The sequence below is a fragment of the Heptranchias perlo genome, chromosome 30 (genome assembly GCF_035084215.1).
Source record: "Heptranchias perlo isolate sHepPer1 chromosome 30, sHepPer1.hap1, whole genome shotgun sequence".
In the NCBI taxonomy this organism is placed as follows: domain Eukaryota; kingdom Metazoa; phylum Chordata; class Chondrichthyes; order Hexanchiformes; family Hexanchidae; genus Heptranchias; species Heptranchias perlo.
In genome coordinates, this window is record NC_090354.1 from 15020783 (window position 1) to 15039179 (window position 18397).

At 42.1% G+C, this 18397-nt stretch overlaps 1 protein-coding gene across 1 annotated transcript in view; it reads right to left on the reverse strand.

Moving 5' to 3' along the window:
* The window catches only part of mpp2b (MAGUK p55 scaffold protein 2b), a 274695-nt gene that overhangs the window by 82414 nt on the left and 173884 nt on the right, over nt 1-18397 (reverse strand). The window contains exon 3 of the mRNA XM_067968959.1: nt 12170-12288. Within this exon, the coding sequence (XP_067825060.1) occupies nt 12170-12288 (119 nt within the window). The remainder of the gene's footprint in view (nt 1-12169; nt 12289-18397) is intronic.

Here is an 18397-nt window from a genome sequence, read left to right on the forward strand (position 1 = left end):
GCAAAAGTTAAAATATTAAAAAGTGTAACAATACATGGTACTATATGAAGTCAATGATAAGTTTGTGAAAAAAAGGATGTAATTGGTGTTTGGCGTAAGCACAAAACGGGCAAAAGAGAATCAGTAGCCCATTTTATACCGTGCCAGATTATCTTTTCCATTTGAAGTTAATAAGCCCAATGTTTAGCTGGACAAAGTTACGGCTCAGCCAAGACTGACAGCTGTCTGACAGCACAGAGGCAATGGAGGGGTCAAGAGAGGTAGTGGAGAGTCTCATATACAAGTTAATCTCCAAATTACACTGTCCAAATCATTCCACCTCCTGAGTAAAGAAGGAGACACTTGCATTTACATAGCGCCTTTCATGACCTCAGGATGTCCCAATCCTAGTCTATTTAATGAAAATACATGAGTCTTCATGTGTTAAGATACTATTAAGCACCACACATGCTGCTTTTCTCTAAATCCTCACTCCATTTGTGTCCTTTTGAAAGGAAGATGCCCAAAACTTCAGACAATATTCCCAAAACTTCAGACAATATTCCCAAAACTTCAGACAATATTTTCCAATATGGCATCACCAAGCGATCTTTGCAAAGTTTAGTACCATGAGATGTTAATGGTTATAAGATTTAGAAATAAAACATCCAACCAATGCTGAATTTACACAAGTGACGAAAGCAACAATTCTTTTAGTGGCTGGTCAATTTTAATATGTTGGCGGTCCAACCAGCTATCAATAAAAAGACAATTTCAAGATTTGCTGCCCTCCATGCATTTCATACCAGTATGATACCAGTTCTGGTGCTGTGTAAATGAAGGCCTGGTCTAACACCACCACATGATCCTTCGATTCCCCCTCCCCATGTATCTCAGCAACAGTGGAGGCTTATATTCAGTGTTAGTATGTCTGCATCCTCGCTCACTGCTTGTAGAATTAGATTTAAACATTTCAAGCTCTGTAATGAATGTCATGTAACATAAATTGTACATACAATTCATGGTAGTTCAACCCTTTGACATGGTGAACATGATATAAAACAACCTCAGTCTTTAGAAATATTTTTCCTGAAATTTATTTGCTGAATTCTAGGTGTTGGTTGCCAGCTGATGGAAAATTATGGAAAAAATGTCAAGATTGTGACTTATACATGGAGTGGTTGTTTAACCACATAACATGGTGCAAGTGAAAAATGTTCCATTCTTCATCACAATCATCAGTCACATTGAGCAATGCTGGATTCTATCTGTACTTTCCAGTCTATAGGACTTCTAACTTGAAGAAAATAGCCTGAAATTTATCAAAAGCGACACGGAAGAGCTTTAATTTTGACCAGACTAATTTTTCTGAAGGTGGCCATACAGTAACAAAATACTGTTCTTCAAATAGAACTAATTGTCCAAACCTCTTGTATCTTGTCTAATTACATTGCCAATCAATCTCTTTTATTTGTTAATGGGAAACGGTGAAGTTTTGGGAATAGAGGCAGACAATTACTAGAAACAGTCTTATGTCCACTCTCGGACTGACCTTGTCCTTTTAAACATACTGGTTTAAGGAAAATTATTCAGAGAGTTCAAGTATCAGAGGATACAAGTTCAAAATGAGGAAATTTGGACGAAGAAAGGAACTCAAACAAAGTTTAATTTTACATAAAGAAAAACAGAGTTGAGGGAAAAGGATATCAAGGGAAGATAGCTGAAGTGAAGAGCATACATTGGTTCAAGAGGCAACAAGATGCATCTCTACCAACTGAGTCAAATGTCAGCAGAAGACTGCAGGTTTAAGCTCCACTCCAGGACTTGAATACATATCTCGACTGACATTCTAATCCAGTACAATTAGGGGTGTCAGCTTTTAATGAGACATTACACCAGTCACATCTGACTGTTCTGGTGATTCAGGTGGATGCTATAAACTTCCATTGCATTATTTGAAGAGGAGGATGGAGTGTTTCCAGAGTCCCAGCTAAAATTGCTTCCTCAGCAAACACCATCAAAACATAGATTAATTGGTAGTCATCTCATTGCTGTTTGTGGGGTCTAGCTGTGAGCAAAATGTACGCTGCATAACATGACCGACTGTGTGTTGGGATGATTCTGAGAGGTGTGATTAGGACCAACACAAATGCTGCTGCTACTTCTGTGGAGAGAGAATAATCCTGGCAAACATCTACATGCAAAACATAAATCAAACTTTTCTCTTTTCAGAAGTGTGTTTGGAAGCATAGAATTTACAGCACAGGCTGAAGCCATTCAGCTCATCGTACCTGTGTAAGTGCTTCAATTGGGATTGTTGACTCAAATCTCATTGCTCCGTCCTTTCCCCATATCCTTTTGTGCTCTCCCTTACAGTTCAGCACTTCATTTTAATTTTAGATCCAGGATTTACAGGTTTTCCTTTTTAAAACTAGAGATTGAAGGATCTGCTTACTGGCTCTCAAACATTTTAGAGGCTGTGATTCCCACCAAAAAATTCTCTACGCCTCTAGTACCTCTTTAGCTACAGGTAATTAGGGTTCTCATCAACTGCTTCACGAGGGGATAAAAGGCCCTTCAGGAAGAAAAGGTCTGGGGAGCAATGACATCTTTCCCCAGCTGAAGATGCTGCACCTTTTTTCTTTCAGCTGTAACAACTAAAACATAATCCTTTTAAGTTCATCAAAGTATTGACCGACCTGAAAATCTTGGTAAAAACTTATTTTTCAGTAATTAAAGCCCAATGTGAACGCAAGTCCGCAAGGAAAAAAAAGTCCTGTAAGAACCGGCTGCCCACCATTGCTTCTCAGGACAGATTGCCACATAATGAACATTCCCTGACATCACAAAGTGTCTCTTTTACTCTTACATTGGGGATTGCATCAACTTTTATTGAACTTATTATTGCTAAGATGATTTTTGTTATTTTCTTAAATTAAAAATGATATGAACAGGATTTAAAGCCTATGTTTTTGTCCTGTTGACTTCTCAGTCTGGTAAGAGACAGCGGAGTATATGCAGGATCCAGAATGAATGGGGAATGATACAGGCAATGTACAGATAAACTGCTTATTTTTTTAATAACCATACACAAAGTTCAATGAACCCAGAGGACAGACATTAATCCACTACATGGCTAAAATGTATCTAGCACGTTGGAAGTGGGGACTGTTTAATAATTTGGTAAATACATATATAAACCTCACATCAAAATGCCCACCAACTTCATCACATGCTCCTTACCCCTTGGGCGGATCTAATGGTATATTCAGTGTCCTGTGCACAATGGAGGAGAAGAGCAGGTTCAGAATAGAGTGTTGTGATCACTGGTGATCTGACACATTGCATCTCCTACACTGGTTCACACATCCAGCACCACTCATTCAAGGTCCCACTGCACCTTCCATCTACACTATTACTTTGTTTCCCTAGCAGCAGCAGCTTGGATCTCAGCACATGGCACACTGCCTGCTGTGAGATTACAGCAAGTTTCGCACTCCATATCTTAAACTTGCTGCTTCCCACTGGAACATTTCTCGCACCTCACAGTTTGAGAACTGATGGTTTAATGGCATTCTTTTGTTCCTAAAAATTTGTAAGTTATTACCTTTGTTTAAACACATGAATTCGATTTCTTTAGCACGGTGTGTGCTGTGCACTATGGTGTGAAATAATTATGCTCTCATGTGGTGTGATGCAATTTTACACCTTGAAATGAATATTTAAAACACATTTTTTGGTGTGCTGGAATTAAATCTATGGGTGCATCGGAAACTGCCTTGCCCAGCACAGCAAGCTTAAAGGGGCCATCTCCTTCCTGGTTACAGGAATACATGGAACAAAATGAAGATAAATGGCACACAAAAGGTTGTAAGCTCCACTTTCTGCACTTCTTTATTTTCTATGCAAAAACTCAATGCTTTTGTAGGACCATTTTAATTGTGTCTCTTAAAGTAAATCACATTTGGAAGCCAGTGTTTGAAAGTCTATTTAATCTAAACAATGGGTAGCACGGAAATGCAGCCAGTGAGGCTGCCAGCTGGAAGAAAACTTTTTTATCTTTTAGATGTCAAATAAAGCCATGGCTCATATTTGGGGTTAACACATAACTAACCAGAAAATAAGGAACTTCTGAAACCCTCCATTTTGCAGAGGGTCCTGGCACAGGCACCAGCACCAGATTTCTTGAGGCGCCCTTTTGGGTGTCCCATGGTCATAGCAAGAGGAAAGTGAAGCAAGAGGCCAAGAACGTCCCCACCGGCCTAATCTACACTGTTATGCTGAGTCTGTGCCGATTCCAGGCGCAGGCCTACTTACTAACCTTGGAAATCCCAGAGCAGCATTGCGGGGACAGAATTGTCCCCAATTTCTCTTCATGTTCCCCAGGTGCAACCAAAAGAAAAATCAACCCCAAGATTTGAATTCACCTGATAATTGCGCTGTGTCTTTAACTACAGCAGCAATGCATGGTGTTGTCTGAGGATACAGGATTAATAATTCTATAAAAATCATTATATATGACAAACTGGAGAATTAATTTTAATAGGGTAATGCACTGTTATTTGAAGATTTACCAATAATGTCCCTGTGATATTTGGATTTACACAGCTAACCCTCAAGGCACGAGTATGTTGAGATCTTTTGATGTTTCTTCACAGATGCAGCTGTGGGATCTAGATGATGCAGTGACTATTGTGTCCAGCCAATCACAGCTGGAAGGCTTTGTTTCATGTTCTCTGTCTACTCTGCTCTCAAATCTGTTCTTAAAACAGACTCTTTGTAAATGATGTGGCACTGAATGCTTAAATTAAATTATGAGTAAACAAAATACTAATATTTGCAAACCCTGTTTTTATATTTCTTTTCTGAAAAAGTAAACCAGAATATTAATGTTCTTCTCTTCAAACATCCATTGGAGACTTCTAAGAGTTTTATCCTATTTTCAGTCAAAACTCAAAAATCAAAATGTTCTTCCCAAATCTGCAACCTCTCAACTTTAATTTTTCAGATCTTCACAGAGAAACAAAGAGCATGTTTACAAACATATACAGTACTAGCAGATCTTCAGTGGCACTGCTCATGGCTTTTATAAGAACAGGAGTATTGTACCATGTTGCAAAGGTCAGCTGTGTCCCTTAAAGGCCACAAGGTTTAATTTCTATAAATAGGAACAACGATCAAATAGAGGGCAATTGTTTCTCTAGATAGATTGTCAGCCAGACTGTAATTCTCTGGCCCCTCCCTCAGCTCAGAAAACCAGCAGGAAACTGGTGCTTTACTGGGGAAAAAAATTGCTTTGCATCTGTAACAGAGTGTGATGTCTATGACATGAGGAATATCTCCAAATTGTTACACAGATAGATCAAATTTAATAAAGTTAAATGATAATTTTTAAAAGATATTTTACCACATTGAGATTTATTCCCATTATTGGTATTTTAAATTTAGATTTGGATTTTGCCTGTCGAGAAGGTGTGATTTTTATGGAGCAAGTCCAGATGTTTCCCGTCATTGCGCTGGCTTGGAATGTACCAGTATGACGTCTGAGTAATAACATTAGCTGACTCAGGGAAATCTGAATACATTCAGGAACCACTTTGGACTCATTCCTACTTTCTACAGACAGCGTTGGTACAGAAACATTCTCCTGGAAGAGTTTAGCAGTGAACAGAGTAATAGCATCACCTTTACACAGAACACCTTCATCATGTCATCTGCCTCTTTTCCCAGTCAACACAAAGATGATTTAATAAATCACTCATGTACAGCTGTCCTACCTGCACAGTAATTTCTCTGAGGCTCCTCAGTGTTAACAAAAATTGTTTTTAATGCTGACCGCCCAGTGGAACACAGGGTGGGTGGGCAGTTAAAATCACCCACAGAACCTGCTCACCGGGGTCCCACTCTCTTCCCGCAGTCTTTGATTTTAACCTGCCGCAAACAGGTGGGTTCCTCCTTTAAATATGCAGATCGGGCTCCGATTACATAATCATAGACTGACTGCTATTTTAAGCAGAGGCCTGCATGGAGAAGCCATTGTAGTCTTCCCACCAGGCCAACCTAGCAGGAAGAGGAGTTGGGGCTAGAAGAGGTCCAAAAAGTTTTCTTTTGATTTTTCTCGTCAGGCCAGGAGGAGTAGGAATGACTCCCCTGCCTCAGGCTTTTCTTCCCTCCCCTCCCCCTGTGATCGCGAGGCCCTCCGGAAATCCTCTCCCCACGACATACCTGATTGCCAGGTACCAGGCCTTCTGCAGCCTCCTGCCACCCAACAGTGTGCACCCCCAAAAACTGCTCCCTTCCCCATGGCACCTTCCCATGCGAGCAGAGGAGATGCAACGCCTGCCCTTTCACCTCCTCCCTTCCCACTGTCCAGGGCCACAAACATTCCTTCCAGGTGAAACAGCGATTTACTTGTACTTCTTTAAATTTAGTACACTGTATTCACTGCTCACGATGCGGTCTCCTCTACACTGGGGAGACCAACCGCAGATTGGGTGATCGCTTTGCTGAACAACTCTGCTCAGTCCGCAAGCATGACTCTGACCTTCCGGTCGCTTGCCATTTTAATCCTCCATCCCACTTCCATTCTGTCTTCTGTCTCTTACACTGTTCCAGTGAAGCTCAATGGAAGATAGGGGAACTGCACCTCATCTTTTGTTTAGGGACTTTACAACCTTCTGGACTCAACATTGATTTCAACAACTTCAGATCATAACCACTGCTCCCATTCTTTCAGACAGCAGGTGCTGGTAATGGTTCTTCTCCTCTAGACCCAACTTTTGTTTCTTTACTTGTCCCATCACCACCCTCCTTGCCTTGCACCATCATCCCTTTTGTCATTTAATCACTCCTGCCCTCCACCTTATCAGACACCTTGCCTTTTGTTCTTTCCTCCCCTCCTCTTATCTCACCTTTCCATGGCTCTGTACTTGCTTAAAAACTGTTAAATATTCTTCCCGTTCTGTTGAAAGGTCATCGACCTGAAACATTAATTCTGTTTCTTTCTCCACAGATGCTGCCTGAATTGCTGAGTATTTCCAGCATTTTCAGTAATGTCAAGTGATAATATTTGTAATCTCACATTACAGTCTACTGTGTGTCCTCAGCTTACATGGTGGTATTAAATTGTAAAAGAACAGAAATTTGAGACATCAGCGTTTAAAGTATTACTTTCCCATAGGCCACAGCTGAAAATATCCAAAAAGATATGCCCTCATCATCAATGAATGCAAACTGTAGCCATAGGAACTCACATTTAACTGCCTATTTTATTGTATCTTGCTTTAAATTATGGACATAGGCCACTTTCTACAACTCTATGCACAGTGTAACTGTAACATGAACACGTTCTTTTTGCCAATTTCACACAAGTTTCAATATGTAATTTAGAGTCATTCCCTTAATAAATCAATGTCTGACATATATATGGCAGCCTAGAATGTTCATAAAAGCTGACAGATAGCTTAAAAACAAATGCTGACAAGTCCTCAAAAAATAAAAGCTAACAACCATGAAACAGCCCTGGATACAGGCCTATTGCCAGGAACACTTTTATGCTGAATGAGTAAGTTAAACTCCTTTTTTAAATATGGAATTCCAAGATTTTTAGCAATGTTTTTGGGGATCACATTAACAAATGGTCCATTTTTCAGAGAAATCCAAAACCCAGTGACTTTGCCAATGACATGTCAAATCAAGTAGTTATGTTGAGCACAGTGGGACATGAGTTTCTAACTTAAACTGAAGGCATAACAAATATTCCATTACTTGTAGTGCAGGGAAATACCCAAGTATACGAAAGGTAGGTGTGAACACTGAAAGATATTGCCGAGGGGAGTCTGAGGCCATGACTCCCCCAAGAAAATTTGATTTTTTTTACTCTTTTATTGCACTTTCCAGCATTTAACGCGCTACATGGACTTCAGCAAAGCATTTGACAAGGTACCGCATGGTAGGTTGTTACATAAGGTTAAATCTCATGGGATCCAAGGTGAGGTAGCCAATTGGATACAAAATTGGCTTGACGACAGAAGACAGAGGGTGGTTGTCGAGGGTTGTTTTTCAAACTGGATGCCTGTGTCCAGCGGTGTGCCTCAGGGATCGGTGCTGGGTCCGCTGTTATTTGTTATTTATATTAATGATTTGGATGAGAATTTAGGAGGCATGGTTAGTAAGTTTGCAGATGACACCAAGATTGGTGGCATTGTGGACAGTGAAGAAGGTTATCTAGGATTGCAACGGGATCTTGATAAATTGGGCCAGTGGGCCGATGAATGGCAGATGGAGTTTAATTTAGATAAATGTGAGGTGATGCATTTTGGTAGATCGAATCGGGCCAGGACCTACTCCGTTAATGGTAGGGCGTTGGGGAGAGTTATAGAACAAAGAGATCTAGGAGTACAGATTCATAGCTCCTTGAAAGTGGAGTCACAGGTGGATAGGGTGGTGAAGAAGGCATTCAGCATGCTTGGTTTCATTGGTCAGAACATTGAATGCAGGAGTTGGGATGTCTTGTTGAAGTTGTACAGGGCATTGGTGAGGCCACACTTGGAGTACTGTGTACAGTTCTGGTCACCCTATTATAGAAAGGATATTATTAAACTAGAAAGAGTGCAGAAAAGATTTACTAGGATGCTACCGGGACTTGATGGTTTGACTTACAGGGAGAGGTTAGACAGACTGGGACTTTATTCCCTGGAGAGTAGGAGGTTAAGGGGTGATCTTATAGAAGTCTATAAAATAATGAGGGGCATAGATAAGGTCGATAGTCAAAATCTTTTCCCAAAGGTAGGGGAGTCTATAACGAGGGGGCACAGATTTAAGGTGAGAGGGGAGAGATACAAAAGGATCCAGAGGGGCAATTTTTTCACTCAAAGGGTGGTGAGTGTCTGGAACGAGCTGCCAGAGGCAGTAGTAGAGGCGGGTACAATTTTGTCTTTTAAAAAGCATTTGGACAGTTACATGGGGAAGATGGGTATCGAGGGATATGGGCCAAGTGCAGGCAATTGGGACTAGCTTAGTGGTATAAACTGGGCGACATGGACATGTTGGGCCGAAGGGCCTGTTTCCATGTTGTAACTTCTATGATTCTATGATTCTATGATTTTGGGGTCTACAGTAATTCTACCTTGGAAGCCAAAAATAATTTATCCTGAGAGGATTACAGATTTTTTAAATATTAAAATGAAGTATTTGTTATTAGTTACAATTGAATCTTGGTTTTTGTACTATCAGAAGCTAATGCATAGCCCAGTAGCCTAAGGTAATGCTTGTATTAAAGCTGCATGATGTGATAATGTGAATAGGCTCTACATTTATTTTATAACAAATATAATAACATTATTGAAATAACAACATTTTAATGTAAATAACACAACTTGCATTTCTATTGCAAGTTCTCCCATCTACTCTTACACAGATCTTGTAGCTGGACTACACTTCCCAGACCAACCCTACGTGCCTCCATTCATATCAGCCTTTTCATGAGGCACTAAAAGAAAGAACTTTAATTTTACATGGTGCCTTAAGGATGTCCCAAAGCACTTCACTTTCAATGAAGTACTTTTGAAACGTAGTCACTGTTGTAATGTAGGCTATAGCAGCAGCCAATTTGTGCACCGCAAGATACTATAAACAGCAATGAGATAAATGGCCAGATTATCTGTTTTTGTTTAAAGTGGTGTTGGTTGAAGAATAAATATTGACCAGCGCATGGGGGGACTCCCCTGCTCTTCTTCGAATAGAGCCATGGGATCTTTCACATCCGAGGGGGTAGACTGGACCTCGGTCTACCATCTCATCTGAAAAATGACATCTCTTGACAGTGCAGCACTCCCTTAGTTCTGCACTGAAGTGTCAGTCTAGATTATGTGCTCAAGCCTCTGAAGTGGGGTTGAACCCATAACCTTGTAACTCAGAGGTGAGAGTGCTATCACGAAGGCAAAGCTGTTACTATGTTGTTAACCTTATGAAAATCGATGAAATCAATGCAAGTGGTTTTCTCCTGAGCCTTAAGACCTGGCAATCTCTCAAAGTCACAATCGACCCTATTTATTTCTGATGACTCTGCAGGCTTCAAAAGCATCTGATATGCGTCCCATGAGATCCTGAAGAACCATGTTAAGTGAGATTCCTCAGTCATTTTCAGACCGACTAGGATCTGCTGCTTCTGGATAGAAATCAAAACTGCGCTATCTCAAACAGAATCCCTTTCACCAACCTCAGAAGAGAAAGCTCCAAGGCAAGTTGATGGTTCCTGGCACTATCCACCAAGACCATTATCCCCTCGCCTATCTAGAACACCAATCACTGACGTGGTATGTATAGCATCAATAATTAATCTGGCAAAACTCATTCTGAATCCTCATAATCCTGAAGTATATTTATCCCCTATACAGGATCCGAAGGTCCAAGCTTTCTTTCATGGCAGCCATCAGTAAGGCCCAACGATCATCAAACTTTAATGAGCTAAATTTGAACTTGAATCTACAGAGAATTGTTCAATCATTTTGTAAATGGAGGAAAATTTAACTCTATTTTGAGTGTTTATCAAAGCAAACATTGAAATAGGATTAGGCATCTTTCAAAATGCTTATGCAAAAATCGATATCACCTTGAAGAAATTCATCTCAAAGTCTCAGCAACTGATCAACTGTGATTATAACCTGACTTCAATTTACCAGTCAGCCTCTCAGCTTTACATCGAGTTTTAAGCATGTAAAGCAGTGATTTTGGTTTAGCTACCTGCCACTGGGTGCCTGGGTCATAAGCCAGTATGGGACCAACATGACTGCATAGATGAGCAGGTTCAGAAGACATTTCTGCAACATTCTGCGGTGATCTTAATGGAGCAACCAGGCAGTGTGGGAAGTTTTAATCTCATTGCTTTTTGTCAGCAATTGCTGACAAGCAGACATAAGCCTAGAAACATTGACTGTCAGTGTGAAATGCTGATGGTTGGCATGTATGCTCACCATGCATCAATTAGAAACCAGTTTGTACCAGATGGCTTTAGCAAGAACATTTCATGTAGATTTTAATAGCAACTGAACTGTTACAAATAATATTGTTTTAAAATGTAATAATTACATTAATATAATAATATTATTCCTTTTCACCCAACCTTGGATTACAAATAAACCTAAAACAAGAACACCACTCACAGCATGTTGGTGGTGTAAAACATGTCACCACACATTGTTGGCTTAAAAGGAAATGTTATTCATCTGCTTTACCAATTAATCTTCAACCTTACAAAAGAAGTGCATCTATATTAAGTGGTGCCTTGCAGTCCCTCATGTCCTACGTTATATTCAACCTCACAGACAGATATCTTTGTGTAAAATTCCCCTGCCAGTGAGTTCCTGAATAACAAGTGCTGGTCACGGTCCAGTATCTCCATCCCTGATGCCACTGGTGCAGAACCTTTCATCGAGGAACTTTCTCGACAAAATTCCTCTCCCTAGACACCCACGCTTTTAAAGCAAGAAACGTGGAACAAAGGCCGATACAGAAAATACAGATCCAAAAAATATCAATATATCACTTTACAATGTATTGGATTCGCTCACAATTCAGATGAATGCTGTTCCTTTTTAATTCTTTGAAAATTAAGTACAACACATTTAATTCCATTTGATGTGTTATGATGCTTCGGCCATCATGGTGTGGGGCAGACTCGATGGGACCAGCTGATCTTTTCCTAACCATCAATTTCGTACGTTTGTATTTCATTTTTTGGTGTTGGAATATCGAGCATTCTTCAAAAAGATCAAGAGTAGCACTTACTGTCTGTTTCTCTATATCCTCTTGCTAAAATGCTATTTGCATGTGAGGTAGCTTTGTGAAAAGTACTCAAAAAGTGCTTGTTCTGTCACTTGGATCAATTCAGTGGCTGAACATTAGGTAATAACTCTCTGAGCAACACTGCTTAACCTCAGTGGGCAATCAAGCTGCTTTTCTCTTCTAAGCATTTTGTGGCATTTGTCAGCAGTTGAGTTGAAAAATACATTGGACTATCCTTTTAATATAATATGCTATGGCCCAACATCTGCACAGCAGAAGAGACAGGCTTACAACAAAACAAACTTTAGCATATTTCACAGTGGAATTCTATAGACCGTCTCATTACATAAGACAACCTACAAACTGAGAACTACAATATACGAGTCGATATAGGTTAAAGAGCTACCTTAGCTAGTGATCGTACAATTGGGCTCTCCATGATTCCCCTCAGGAAGAGTAAATCTAGATCCTTGGCTCCTGTAGAGTTTGGCAAGTCATTCAAGTTGTCCAGGACCTGTTGCATAGCTACAGAAAGAACAGAGTGCACATTTCAGTAAAGAATTCCCCATATATGGGAAGTCATTAAATACTACAACAAAATCTACACAAACTACTTGGTCAAATGTGTTGCCAGGTCCCGAGAAGGTGTTATGAATACAAACTCATTGGTCAATAATTTCTGCAAAATTGTTCCCCTGAAAAAGTATGTTGCACTGCATGAATTAATTTAAAGGTTGCAAATATTTAACAAAACAACTTACGGAGGGATTCCCAGACTATTGAGCTCTGCCCGTAATGCTGGAATGGAAGGAGTGAGAGATGCACAAGAGTTTGAAGAGTAAAACGTGTGAGCTAGGACATGGGGCTGGAGAAGGTGGTAGAGATAGGGTGGGGCAAGACCATGGAGGGATTTACAGACAAGGATGAGATCTTAGAAATCAATGAACTGTAGGGTAGGAAGCCTGTGGAGCCGGGCAAGGACAAGGATGTTAGGCGAGCAGGGTTTATTGTAGGATAAAATGCAGGCAGGAAGTTCTCAATGAGATGCTGTTCGTGTAGGCTGAAGCTTAGGAGGCTCGCAAGTAGAGCACTGGAGAAGTCAGGCGTAAAGGTGTCTGGCAAGGTGTTTGACTTGTTCATGTGTTCAAGATCAACTTATCTGATTCAAGCAAGCAGGGCCATCATAAGCCTTCACTGAGGTCAATCTCAACAATAGGGAAACAATGAAGCTGGCTAGCAGCAGCTGTGACAGTTTACAGTTGGTATAGCTAGCAGCAGGCACAGTCAGAACAGAGGCACTACATTGTTCCATTGCCTTTTGGTTCAACAGAGCTTGCAGCAAGTAGCACTGCAGGACTCCTCTTAGAGAAAGGTTATGCTTGATACTGGGAATAAGCTTTTAGAAGGACTTGTGAAGGTGCCATAAGAAATCCAGTCAGCACTGTGCACAATATTGTAAATTTGCAATTCATTTAATATACAGAGCATATTTTATTTATGTAAGACACAGCTGTAGGTAAAACAAGCAATTGGGACTAGGCAATGGTAAGGCCCGTATCATTCTGCTTTAACCATAAATACTGGGAACGCAGTTTACACATGTAGACAGAATGCGTTGTCTGCACATGAAGTCTGGATGCTTGAAGATACGTGTTCTCTACAGACTGGTCTCGTAATCCTAAAATGTTATGAAGGGAATTATCTATACACTTAACTCTCCATTGTCCCTTGTTACCATGTTTTTGTGTTCAAACTGCTGGTTAGAGAAACCATGGCAGCAGATGTTGTGTGCAGAGCTGCCAAATGTGATGTCAAGTACTGACTCAAGAGAATTATGAATGACAATTAATGGAATTGAGATTAATGAGAATTTCTCCATCACGACATGGCTGGGGCTAAAATTCATTTTGTCACATTGGTATACTTCTCCACATAATGTCTGGTCACTAGCTGCCTCGAACCAGCAGTCCTTTAAAAGCATAAACAATAACAAGGGATAATTGAAAGACACTGATAAGTGACTGAGACCGAGACATTTGAAAGTGCTGTCTCTAATATTTAGAGATTACTGAAGAATTCAGTGGATAGCATTTTTCCTTTAAGACACATCTGCATTGCAGGTATTAGAGAAGTGTGCTGACATTTCCCAAATTAGACAGATTCACTGTCATGTCTCCATCACCATTAGCCATGACAGTGAATCTGTCTAATTTGGGAAATTATCACCATGAAGGGGTACGGTAGCATAGTGGTTATGTTACTGGGCTAGTAATCCAGAGGCCTGGACTAAAAATCCAGAGTCATGAGTTCAAATCCCGCCACGGCAGCTGGCGAATTTAAATTCAATTAATTAATTAAAAATCTGGAATTAAAATACTAGTATCAGTAATGATGGCCATGAAACTACCGGATTGTAGTAAAAACCCATCTGGTTCACTAATGTCCTTTAGGGAAGGAAGCCTGCCGGTCTGGCCTATATGTGACTCCAGACCCACAGCAATGTGGTTGATTCTTAATTGCCCTCTGAAATGGCCTAGCAAGCCACTCAGTTGTAAAATCTCGCTACGAAAAGTCATAATAAGAATAAAACCGGACGGACCACCCGGCATCGGACCACTAGGCACCGGACATGACAACGGCAAAACACCAAGCCCAGTCGACCCTGCAAGGTCCTCCTTACTAACATCTGGGGACTTGTGCCAAAATTGGGAGAGCTGTCCCACAGACGAGTCAAGCAACAGCCTGACATAGCCATACTCACAGAATCATATCTTTCAGCCAACGTCCCAGACTCTTCCATCACCATCCCTGGGTATGTCCTGTCCCACCGGCAGGACAGACCCACCAGAGGTGGCGGTACAGTGATATACAGTCAGGAGGGAGTGGCCCTGGGAGTCCTCAACATTGACTCTGGACCCCATGAAATCTCATGGCATCAGGTCAAACATGGGCAAGGCAACCTCCTGCTGATTACCACCTACTGTCCTCCCTCAGCTGATGAATCAGTCCTCCTCCATGTTGAGCACCACTTGGAGGAAGCACTGAGGGTAGCAAGGGCACAAAATGTACTCTGGGTGGGGTACTTCAATGTCCATCACCAAGAATGGCTCGGTAGCACCACGACTGACCGAGCTGGCCGAGTCCTGAAGGACATAGCTGCCAGACTGGGCCTGCGACAAGTGGTGAGCGAACCAACACGAGGGAAAAACTTACTTGACCTCGTCCTCACCAATCTACCTGTCGCAAATGCATCTGTCCATGACAGTATTGGTAGGAGTGACCACCGCACAGTCCTCGTGGAGATGAAGTCCCGTCTTCGCACTGAGGACACCATCCAACGTGTCGCGTGGCACTACCACCGTGCTGAATGAGATAGATTCAGAACAGATCTCGCAGCTCAAAACTGGGCATCCATGAGGCGCTGTGGGCCATCAGCAGCAGCAGAATTGTATTCCAGCACAATCTGTAACCTCATGGCCCGGCATATTCCTCACTCTACCATTACCAACAAGCCAGGGGATCAACCCTGGTTCAATGAGGAGTGTAGAAGAGCATGCCAGGAGCAGCACCAGGCGTACCTAAAAATGAGGTGCCAACCTGGTGAAGCCACAACTCAGGACTACATGCATGCTAAACAGCGGAAGCAACATGCTATAGACAGAGCTAAGCGATTCCACAACCAACGCATCAGATCAAAGCTCTGCAGTCCTGCCACATCCAGTCGTGAATGGTGGTGGACAATTAAACAACTAACGGGAGGAGGAGGCTCTGCAAACATCCCCATTCTCAATGATGGCGGAGTCCAGCACGTGAGTGCAAAAGACAAGGCTGAAGCGTTTGCAACCATCTTCAGCCAGAAGTGCCGAGTGGATGATCCATCTCAGCCTCCTCCCGATATCCCCACCATCACAGAAGCCAGTCTTCAGCCAATTCGATTCACTCCACGTGATATCAAGAAACGGCTGAGTGCACTGGATACAGCAAAGGCTATGGGCCCCGACAACATCCCAGCTGTAGTGCTGAAGACTTGTGCTCCAGAACTAGCTGCGCCTCTAGCCAAGCTGTTCCAGTACAGCTACAACACTGGCATCTACCCGACAATGTGGAAAATTGCCCAGGTATGTCCTGTCCACAAAAAGCAGGACAAATCCAATCCGGCCAATTACCGCCCCATCAGTCTACTCTCAATCATCAGCAAAGTGATGGAAGGTGTCGTCGACAGCGCTATCAAGCGGCACTTACTCACCAATAACCTGCTCACCGATGCTCAGTTTGGGTTCCGCCAGGACCACTCGGCTCCAGACCTCATTACAGCCTTGGTCCAAACATGGACAAAAGAGCTGAATTCCAGAGGTGAGGTGAGAGTGACTGCCCTTGACATCAAGGCAGCATTTGACCGAGTGTGGCACCAAGGAGCCCTAGTAAAATTGAAGTCAATGGGAATCAGGGGGAAAACTCTCCAGTGGCTGGAGTCATACCTAGCACAAAGGAAGATGGTAGTGGTTGTTGGAGGCCAATCATCTCAGCCCCAGGACACTGCTGCAGGAGTTCCTCAGGGCAGTGGCCTAGGCCCAACCATCTTCAGCTGCTTCATCAATGACCTTCCCTCCATCATAAGGTCAGAAATGGGGATGTTCGCTGATGACTGCACAGTGTTCAGTTCCATTCGCAACCCCTCAGATAATGAAGCAGTCCGAGCCTGCATGCAGCAAGACCTGGACAACATCCAGGCTTGGGCTCATAAGTGGCAAGTAACATTCGCGCCAGATAAGTGCCAGGCAATGACCATCTCCAACAAGAGAGAGTCTAACCACCTCCCCTTGACATTCAACGGCATTACCATCGCCGAATCCCCCACCATCAACATCCTGGGGGTCACCATTGACCAGAAACTTAACTGGACCAGCCATATAAATACTGTGGCTACGAGAGCAGGTCAGAGGCTGGGTATTCTGCGGCGAGTGACTCACCTCCTGACTCCCCAAAGCCTTTCCACCATCTACAAGGCACAAGTCAGGAGTGTGATGGAATACTCTCCACTTGCCTGGATGAGTGCAGCTCCAACAACACTCAAGAAGCTCGACACCATCCAAGATAAAGCAGCCCGCTTGATTGGCACCCCATCCACCACCCTAAACATTCACTCCCTTCACCACCGGCGCACTGTGGCTGCAGTGTGCACCATCCACAGGATGCACTGCAGCAACTCGCCAAGGCTTCTTCGACAGCACCTCCCAAACCCGTGACCTCTACCACCTAGAAGGACAAGAGCAGCAGGCGCATGGGAACAACACCACCTGCACATTCCCCTCCAAGTCACACACCATCCCGACTTGGAAATATATCGCCGTTCCTTCATTGTCGCTGGGTCAAAATCCTGGAACTCCCTTCCTAACAGCACTGTGGGAGAACCGTCACCACACGGACTGCAGCGGTTCAAGAAGGCGGCTCACCACCACCTTCTCAAGGGCAATTAGGGATGGGCAATAAATGCCGGCCTTGCCAGCGACGCCCACATCCCGTGAACGAATTAAAAAAAAAAAATGATGACTAAGGTCATCTCACTGAGGACAGATTAGCAATCTAACTTGTGAACTTCCAGGAATGTGCGCCTTAGTATCACAAAGCTCCTAGGACTAATATTAGAGGGCGAGGGTGAGGGCGGGTTGGGGGGCACGGTGCACCACTGGCATGAGTCTAGTTCAAATAAGTGGCTCTTGTTTATCGCCTTTTTTAGTTTACTAGCCAAAAAAGGTAAAATAAAAATCACTTGGTTCTTTATTTTAGTCAAGTTACATTTTCAAAAGTTACTATACTTTCGTGAGAATCATATTGCTCATAGCATATTTAGCACTAATGACAAAACAATGACATTGAAATGTGAGTAAAAATGTGATAAAAAGGTTTGAGCTGATCAAAATATAATTAGTCAAAAATAAAAGAACTAGTAGTTTACAATTAATGAGGGGAAATGAAGATAAATAGAATTTAGTGTTACAGTTTTTAATGTTATAGTCTTTAAGATAATTCAGCCACTGCTAAATTTCATTTATGACTTAGGCACACCCTTCCATTCTTCCCTTATTACACCACATACGTGAATAAGGATAAGACTGTTTAGTGAATGCCCCCTCCAAAATGGTGACAAATATATACATTTGGTTCACTTCATTTTGTTGTTTTCATCTTTTGGTATCTTTTGCCACCATGTTTTACTTTTTAACCAACAAGTGGGATGAACTCAACCCCCAGTTTCTTTCTCCCCCCCATATCCGTATCCATCGCCACCACCTAATAAGCAGAGAAAGTGCCCTTTTCAAAATTAAGGTCACAATTTCCATCCATCTGCTTATCCCCGACCTTAGATCTTAAGAATGTACCGTGAGACACAAAAAGGACAACAAAACATCATGGTTGACGGACTAAACTTCTGGTTCAATTTCTTTCAAGAGAGACGTGCAGAAGAAATTTTACAGATTTCATTTTTCTTGACTATTTCACTTATAACAAACATCCTTCTTACTACGGGTACAAATTGCAGAGGGCTAACACTGCCTTTGAGGGAGAAATGTAAGGAATCTTACAACACCAGGTTATAGTCCAACAAATTTATTTTAAAATCACAAGCTTTCGG